This window comes from Cimex lectularius, unplaced genomic scaffold (assembly GCF_000648675.2).
Source record: "Cimex lectularius strain Harlan isolate CLEC.00 unplaced genomic scaffold, Clec_2.1 scaffold160, whole genome shotgun sequence".
In the NCBI taxonomy this organism is placed as follows: domain Eukaryota; kingdom Metazoa; phylum Arthropoda; class Insecta; order Hemiptera; family Cimicidae; genus Cimex; species Cimex lectularius.
The window spans coordinates 1,378,834-1,388,498 of NW_019392776.1; the positions used below are offsets into that span (position 1 = coordinate 1,378,834).

General features: G+C 34.8%; 1 protein-coding gene across 2 annotated transcripts; it reads left to right on the forward strand.

Annotated features, from left to right (window-relative positions):
* The first annotated feature begins 143 nt into the window (after positions 1 to 143).
* Positions 144 to 9,315, forward strand: LOC106672624 (dolichyl pyrophosphate Man9GlcNAc2 alpha-1,3-glucosyltransferase). 2 transcript variants are annotated; one of them, XM_014404190.2, is made up of 3 exons: positions 144 to 265; positions 6,232 to 6,609; positions 8,110 to 9,315. In XM_014404190.2, the coding sequence occupies exons 2-3, from the start codon at positions 6,275 to 6,277 to the stop codon at positions 9,218 to 9,220; spliced, it is 1,446 nt and encodes a 481-aa protein (XP_014259676.1). In that variant the 5' UTR covers positions 144 to 265; positions 6,232 to 6,274; the 3' UTR covers positions 9,221 to 9,315. The 2 variants fall into 2 exon arrangements, with proteins under 2 accessions (XP_014259676.1, XP_014259686.1); XM_014404200.2 differs by lacking the exon at positions 144 to 265 and adding an exon at positions 462 to 565.
* Positions 9,316 to 9,665: the final 350 nt, after the last annotated feature.

The following is a 9,665-nucleotide window of genomic DNA, read 5'->3' on the forward strand; positions in this document are numbered from 1 at the left end:
CCCGGTTTTCCTGTTCTTTCCGATTTTATTAAACTTTCAGAGAGAGATTTTTCCTTTTTTGTTTATCTGATGCGGCCGGGGATCCGCGACTCCGGTCGGTGACAAACGTCGGCATTTCAGCGCTCAGCAGAAGGTTGAACTTTGAAGCGTTGCCTCGTCACACAGAGAAAACAGGCGATCCACAACGGGGCCGCTTTTTGTTTGCCCCTCGGGCCGACTGCTTTCAACGAAATGCCGACTTAATTCACAAAACATTCCCGATTCGGTAATTATCCTCTTTTTTTAAAAATCCAATATATTTTTAAAAAAAATTTCCCCTACTTATGTCTTGTTGACAAACACAATAAATATATATTTTTTTCGTTTGAAATCTCCCTCGAACATGTCGAGTAGGATTTAAACGTGTTAAATGTGATTATAATCAGTGCTGACGGCTCTCTGGCCTTTCGATTAGTCATTTAAGTTCGTTATCAGTAGTGATAAAAAGGAAACTGCCGTGTTTTCAAATTCACCGGTCAGTCTTTAGTCTGTACTCAGTACTACTGGTGATTCCGCCTCCTCTTTGGTTTGTAAATATTTCATTCGACAATTATTTAAATATTAAGGTTCGTTGCCGTAAATATCCTGACAACGCCACTGTTGTTTGTCAGACTGAGTTAAACTTAGTCATTGTCAATTTTTTGGGGTAAAATAAAGCAATCATTTCATTTCCATTGTTTAATAACACTGCCGATGCACAAGACTTAACCGCCACAATCTGGACGCTGACGCTTGCAATGCAACAAACATACGATTAAAAGAAAGTGACAGTGTCGGTGAGAAGCTCTCACGTATCAAGAGCGCTTTCGATACATGGCCGTCGGATGACCTGGCTCGTAGAAGAAAGGTCGTCCTCGCCCGATTAAGTATATGCGAGGTTGACGGACATTTACTTTTCGGCCAGAGGCTGCATATGTGTCTAGCATGAGAGATGCTCGATGTGTCCTACCAAATTGACAGGTGCAATTCCTTGGCTCCATGTACAGAACATGCAGGAGTGCCACCTGATTTGAGAATTGTGCATGAGTACAGCAGTATTTCGGTCCCCTGTTCCGATTCTTGGAGGAAATGGTTTTGTTTCATTGTATATACTATATAGTAATGTGTGGATTTATTTAGAAATCGTGAGAAGCGATCTGGTGTGATGTAGGTTTCAGAAAAACAATAAAAGCACAACAATAAAGAAAATGTTTTTCTGAAACCTACATCACACCAGACCGCATCTCACGATGTCTAAATAAATAAAAGTATATAGTAATAATAGTTGTGTATACCTAGCTTGTTTGGAGAGTGAATGTATTTATTAGCATAAATGTAGAGTGTGAGAAAGCCAATGGCAGAATACTGAGTACCCAATTGACCCTCAATTAGGTTAGTTATATAATAAGTGATTGTTTTGTTTATTATAGTATTGATAGTTTTGTGTCCCAGGCGTGTGTTGAAGGTGGATGGCACGCATGCATGTCGATGGTGGAATATCGAGTACTCCATAGCAATTGAGTGAATGGGATGTAAATGGGAGAGAATGAATGGAGTGTGAACTGTATGCATTGGGTGCTGAATTGACCTAGCTGTTGACAAAACTTAACATCAAAAACGAGCAAGTATAGATGGACCCAAGCTGGTTGGATACGTGTTCACTGACTCGCTGGTCAACATCAACTATCAGCTTTAAGCCTTAAGTCAGTTAAAAAGCCTTTTCACACAACTACCTCAGAAACGTTTCAATTCATCCTTCCATTAAAAAGAAGTCATTGATGATGTTACTGCAATTCCTGGGTCTTGATATCCTAGGTTATTTTTCATTGAGCATTTGCAAAGGTGGTGGTTTCTTCCTTCTCATTGCATGACCCACATATTGGGTGTTTTGTCAGATGCTCGTGACGTTATAGACCTGCATCACTACCCTGATGATGATGCTAGGAAGTGGGCTTTGGTAGTTCCTTAGTTTAGTTTAATTGAGTAGAGTCTTCTATTAAAATGGTGGTCATTGACTCTTGTTGGCTGTTCTTTTCCCTAGGTCTTATTCTTATTATTCGCCCTTACTTTTTTAAGATGTGGATAGTAAACTTCACAAACTAACTGGGAAAAAGGGTTGTTGCTGAAGATGGCACCCTTCCCAGTTCATATAACCTCCATAACCCATTATTGTGGGTTTTCCCCAGGGTTTTAGGTCCACTCCTTTGTACAATTTTTCTCCAGGATCCTCTCCTTACAACCCACTCTCTTTAATCCCATCTTCAATATGTCAAACCATGTTTCAATGGATCAAGGTTTAAGGTTTTACCCATGTTATGTTGGTGTTTCCTCAGATGCTGGTGACAGGTATAGAACTGTATCACTACTCTGAAGATAGTAAAAAAGCTGCAAAAATGAAGATTTTGGTATTGTATTTATTCCGGCTTATTGTACTTTGCCTAGTGCCTTTCTATAGCTCCATACTAGGGCCTAATTTAGTTCCATTGACATGATCCTTCTCTTAAGAAGTATTAGGTCATTGACTGTTGTTACCGCAATTCCTAGGTCTTCTGAATATCCTAGGTTATGCTCTATTAAGCGGTTACTTTGTATAGCAAAATAATAAGGGTGGTAGTTTCTTCCTCCTCATTGCATTACTTGCAAATGGATTAATTTTTGAATATAGCCATGTTGTGTGAGAGTTTTCTCAGATGCCAGTGGCAGGTATTTAGTCCTATCACTAGTTTTACTCTCTCTAGCTGTAGCAATTTTCCAGTTTTGGTGAGGGTTCTTTAATCATAAGTTGACTACCTAACATCTCTTGTATTCGCCCTCATTTTGTTTTTTGTGGGGCCATTCTGAGATGGAATATTCTGTATTTGTCCTTGTTATCCCAAGTATAGGTTCTGGGCCTAGATCAGATTCTCCTCTAGCAAGTTTGTCTGTTTTTTCATTAACCGGATCTGCTTTGTGCCTTGACACCTTGATTATTGTCAGGTTGATTTTTCCCCCGGTTTTGGAGATTTTGGATGCATTCACTGACTATTTTAGATGTAATATTTTTATGTGCTAATGCTTTTATGACTGCTTGACTGTCTGATTTTTTTTGTCGGTGTAATCTATTTTAAGATTTTCCATGACACCCGTGACAGGACAGATACTTGGAAGATAAAAATAAACAACCAGAAATCAAGACATGTTGACTTCACAAATAGAAGAATCAGTAGACAAATCATCTTTAATGATTAAGTTGTAATACGAGATTCCAATAAAATATTTAGGCATGATGCCAGATAAAAAATAAAATCGGAAAGAACTTGACTTCAAATATCGACTGTTGAGAAGGAAATCCAGACTACACAGGGTGTCTCTTTGAATCTTTCAATATCACTTTTCTCGAAAACAATTTACGATATTTCAAAAAATAAAAAATTAAAACTGGAAAAGTGAACACCCCTTGTTTTTCCCAAGGATCTAAGGTAAGTGTTCTAAACCAGTTTTTAATGTCACAGAAATAGGTAATTGTCAACATAATTTTTCAAATGAGACCTACCTAGTCTTGATATTTTTTCAAAAACTAGATTTTTGAATTTAAAAAAAAACCAAGAGTAATTATACATTGGTTGCTTGATCTCATTTCTGTTTTGCAAATAAACCTACTTTTGTAATATGCCAAAAATCTGCTCTAACTCGTACTCGCACCAATGTCAAATTAAAGCTGTGAAATGATAAATTACAAACATTTTCAATTAAAAAACAATTTAAAAAAAATAGAAATTGATAAGAGTTAGTGATAGGTAAAACAAAAGGAAAAAGTTAATCGATGAAAGAAAGTTTATCTTTGCAAAATAATAAGATTAAGGCACCAATATAAAAGTACACAATGGCTTATTATTTCATTTTGAATTTACAATACCAATACTTCATTACCACTAGTTATATAATATTAAAAGATAACAGAATTTTTGCTGAAATTTCGATATTAAGACGTGCATTATAACAGTGCAGTTCAAGATTGTCTTACATTCATAAACTGCATATAACTTTTTTCAATAAAATTTAGACTAAATTACTGGCAGGCTTCGAGAACCACCCACCCCATTTGTAGGCATCCAGGGTCAGACCTTGGTTTTATCCATCCAGCCACTGAGGTTAGGCTCCAGGGGCTACCAACAACAAGGTCATTTCCCCAGCACAATCAGTTCATAAATCTATTCACACCCACCCACTCTTAATTAAAATTTTTCTTAATTCACTAAGGGTAGTGGTGTACTCAATATTCCTTTATATCCATACATATAACTAACCTAATTGAGGTTCAATGGACTATATTCTGCAATCGGTCCTCTCACACTACACATTCATGCCAATAATTACATTCACTCTCAACACTCACTAGGGGACACAAAACTGTATACAATAAAACAACCTGTTTTCATCCAAGAATCAGAACAGGGGACCAAGATATCGCCATGATCAAGCACGATTATCATACACGCTCTTTGTAAAGGGGACAAGGAATTCACTCAAGTGGGACATATTGAGCAACCCTTTGCATGCCTGAAACATAACATACACAAGCTTTGACCGAAAGTAAGTGTCTGTGCGTCAACCTCGTATGACCTATCCTTAATTGGGTGTGATTGACCTATGAGTCAGGTCCTCCCAGTGCCATCTATCTACAGTGTTCTTGATATGTGAGAGCTTCTCTGCCGATCCGGCCCACTGACGCTGCCACTTTCTTTTAATCATGAGTTTTATTGCATTTTTTACGTCAGAGGGCTGGATCGAGGTGATTTAAGTGACGAGGTCCACCCTTTTGCTGAGTATGCAAAATTAAATATAAAAATAAAGTTCATTAGAGTTCGTGGTCCGATTGACCGAATAACGTTTTTCAATTAATTAATCTTTATATAAGGCATTGGTTGAGATAAAAATGTCAGTGTCATGAGTGGGATTTGAACCCACGACCCTCAGTGAAATACGCCGTTGCTCTACCACTTGAGCTATCGTGACTTCGATCCACTCGGACACTAACTTCCCATCTCAACCCCACTTTTCGTATTTTCCATCCTTTTTGCCATTGTTCAATGGGAAATGATGATAGCTCAGGTGTTAGAGCAGCGGCATATTTCGCCGAGGGTCGTGGGTTTGAATCCCACTCATGACACTGACTTTTTTTATCTCAACCAATGCCTTATATAAAGATAATTAATTATAAAAATAAAGGATTCTTTTTTTAATTGAAGATAAAGAGATTTAAAATTCAATATAAAAACGAATGATTTTTTTTTTACTAATTCAAGATTTTGTTTTTATATTTAATTTTAAACTGTTAACTGTAATTGATTTGCATGCTGTATGTTAGATAAGAATATTTATTTTTTAGTTTTTACAAATTATAAAATTAAAAAGAGAATTCTTTTTTATTTCTATATTCAATTTTATATAACTTTTAATTTTAATTATAATTATTTTTAATATGGTCTTCAAGAGGCCAGTTATTTTATATTTTAAAAAACCCTCAAATGTACAGGAATTTTACTTTACATCCTTTATTTCATACCATCTCAGAATTTTTTTTTTAATGCTTTAAACAAAAGGTTAATTTGAAATTAAAAAGGGTTAATTTGAAGTTTAAAAAAAATACCTTTAACATTAAAACTAGGCTAATTTGAAGTTAAAAAAAAAGTTTCCTAAAAATGTTAATTGAAGTTAAAGATGGTTTATTCGAAGTTAAAAAGGGTTAATTTGAAGTTTAAAAAAATACCTTTAACATTAAAACTAGGCTAATTTAAAGTAAAAAAAAAGTTTCCTAAAAATGTTAATTGAAGTTAAAGATGGTTTATTCGAAGTTAAAAAGGGTTAATTTTGAAGTTTAAAAACACCTTTAACATTAAAAATAGGCTAATTTGAAGTTTAAAAAAAAGTTTCCAAAAAATGTTAATTGAAGTTAAAGATGGTTTATTTGAAGTTACAAAGGGTTAATTTGAAGTTAAAAAGGATTCATTTGAAGCAAAAATGTTAACTTGAAGTAAAAAAAGGTTAATTTGACATTAAAAAGGGTTAATTTGATTGAAAAAAGCTTTGCCAAGAACTATGAATGGGATTAATGGTATTTTTGCTCAATTAGATTGGAAAGCTTTTTAGCTGTGCTTCCAGGCATTCCATATGGCAAGCTTCAAAACTTTCCATATTCCAACAATTAATTATTTGTTATATTATTGTTTCCAGGTGGCGAGCTTATAAATAACAAAGCGTAAATGGATTTGTTAAAATGGCTGTGAACTTGAGCACCCTGATAATACTTCTAAGCATTTTTCTGAGATGTTCCGTTTCCCTGTACGGATACTCAGGGGAAGGAAGCCCGCCAATGTACGGAGACTACGAAGCCCAGAGGCATTGGATGGAGATAACATACAATTTAGACATTAAAGACTGGTATTTCAATTCAACTGAAAACGATCTTTTGTACTGGGGACTCGACTACCCACCGTTAACCGCCTATCACAGTTGGCTTTGTGGTGCTATTGCTAATTACCTCAATCCAGAATTTGTGGAATTGACCAAATCAAGAGGATTCGAATCACCCGAACATAAACTTTTCATGCGGTAATAATATTACATTTGTCTACTTAGCTCAAAGAGCACATTGTAACCCCCTTAAGTTTGTGTGGTATATAACAGTTTTTAGATTGTACAAAATTCAGTTTACATCACAGCAGTATATAATTAATTACCTGCAAACTGACATGTACAGATAATGCGTAATAATAATAAATAAATAACTGTTAAAAGAAAATTGAAAATTGCCTGTGAATTTACTACACTATATTCATATATTGTGACTAAAAGTATAATCAGCTGAAAAATGGTTTCAATTCTTTAAGTATGCTTTTGACTTTTGGGTCTTGGCAGCCAGAGTCAGCAGTCTTTTCCGTTCTGGAGCCAAAGTCCAGGGCTGTTAACTGCTAGGTCATTTCAGCCCCCAACGCATCAGTTTTTAAATCTTAATCCACTCATTCTAAAAAAAAATTCTTTCCTACTTATCATTCATTCAAGTAGGGTAGTGAAGTACTCGATAAGAGTACTCACAGCATTCCTCTACAGCCCTTCTAGCATTTACTCTCGATGTACACAAAAAGTAACACAAAACAAGATATCAGTTCTGTGTACAATAAAACGGCCTTATTTCCTCCATAATGTAAGTGTGTCTTGCCTATTCTTAATCAGGTGAGGATGATTTAAAATACAGATCCTCTGAGGGCCACCCATCGACCATGGTATGTTTTTCAATATTATACCATGAGCAATCTAAATAAACCAAAAACGAATATCTATTAGTGCTATATAAAACAGCTCTGTTTCCTCCAAACATGAGAACAGGGGACCCAAATACTCACCATCAAGCACAATTTTTATTATTGGGGCCTATACGCTCTCTATATGGAGCCAAGGAATGACAATAATTTGAGAAGCCTTTCTCTACATGCCGGTCACATAAATAAGTGTGTGTGTCAACATCACATAACCTAATCCTTTTTTAAAAAAGATAGTTCTTACTCAAAGTAAGTTGTTTTCCAATGATCCGGATTTCGAGCCCTTAGCTCATCATCAGGTTGAAGGATTTCTACAACGCCTCTCGACATGAATTGCAAAAGTGAACTCGCCGATATCCCCACCAACGCGACTTTCCAGTGAGAAGCTGGTTTTTTAATGGCGCTCAATTTGAACGAAAAATTTTGCAATTCATGTCGATAGACGTGGTTGTAGAAATCCTTCATCCTGATGATGAGCTAAGGGCTCGAAATCCGGATCGTTGGAAAACAACTTACTGTGAGTAGGAACTATCTTTTTTAAAAAAGGATTGAACACCGCACTCACTCCATCATTCGTTATTTCTATCACATAGCCTATTCTTAATCAGGTGAGGAGGATCTATGATTCAGATACTCTGAGGGCCACCCATCATCCGCATCCTTGATATTTCACCATCTGATGCTGCCACTTCCTTTTGGTCATATTTTTTTATTGCATTTTTATTATCAGAGGGGTTCAATTTATATAAATTAATTTGTACAAATAGTATATTATAATAAATGTTATTTTCAGGTTTACAGTAATTGTGGCTGACTTGCTTACATTTATGGCTGGTGCTGTTATTTATTCCATTTTGGCGAAACCTGAAGATCGAGACATACAACTACTCATCCTTCTCGCCTATCCAGGTCTAATTCTTATTGACCATGGTCATTTCCAGTATAATTGTGTGTCGCTCGGTTTAGCTCTGTATTCTATTATTGCCACGATTAAAGGTTTTGATACCACTGCTGCCATTTTGTTTTGCTTATCACTTAGTTACAAACAAATGATTCTCTACTATTCTTTACCTATATTTTTTTATTATCTAGGAATTTGCAAAGACATATTTTTCAAACGTAACTTTTACACAAGTTTTGTCAAGTTTTTTTGTTTAGCTTTATCTGTGATATTCTCAATTTTCATTGTTTGGTTACCATTTATGTCCAGTTACAGTCAACTTGCTCAAGTCCTACACAGATTGTTTCCGTTGGAAAGGGGTATTTTTGAAGACAAAGTGTCAAACTTTTGGTGTATCGCTAATGTAATTTTCAAATTTAGAAATTATATGTCCAATGAAAAGATTGCTATGGTGTGCGCCATTCTGACACTTTTGTTTTCCATCCCCTCTTGCATAGATGTTTTCAAAACACCGATTAAAGACAAGTACATACTAGCAACAATAAACACTTCTTTAGCATTTTTTATTTTCTCTTATCAGGTACATGAAAAGACCATCCTTTTAGTCGCCCTTCCTGTCATGCTTTATTTCAACAAACAGCCGTTGCATTGTTTTTGGCTACTTAACATTTCAACTTTAAGTATGCTACCTTTATTTTTAAAAGATAAACTGTTAATACCATTTTTAGCTCTCAATTTATTATTTCTCATATCGGTGTATGCTATATGTCATACTAAAGATATAACATGGTTGAAAAGAAAAGTTATCAACAATATTTTTGTTTTCTCCCTAATTGTTGGTTTCGTACTGGCCTTGATTCCAGTACTTTGCAGTCCTCCACGTAAATACCCCGATTTATTTTCTTTATTGATATCCGTTTATTGTGGTCTTCATTTCATGTATTTTTTAATATACTTCACAAAATTACAGCTAACATTGAATGTGAAATTGAAAACATATTGAATTAAATGTTTGACTATGTAAAATAATAAGTATGTGTTCTAAAAATGTAAATTGTGATACCACTTTCCAATAAATACAATATTTTGTGATAGAAATAGTTTTTTCTTCTTTCCCTTTTTCATTGTACATATTGAACCTAAGAATCGATTCACCAAGTAATCACTTTAAAAACTGATTGTCTAATATAAATTTCATTTCTAGGCTAGCTCAAGAACAATGAGCAAGAATCATTAATAGTAAAGATTATTAATGATATTATTAGTCTGTGGAAACAAGGATCATAAGACTAACAATGTAAATAATAAAGAAAAATTGATGAAACAGGATTCTTATTATGGATAGTAAGTTTCACCCTCTGTACAAAACCTCTGATGAACTTTAAAATGAGCAATTAAAAGTAATAAAAATTAAAACCAGATATGAGATATTTAACCTAAATTATCGA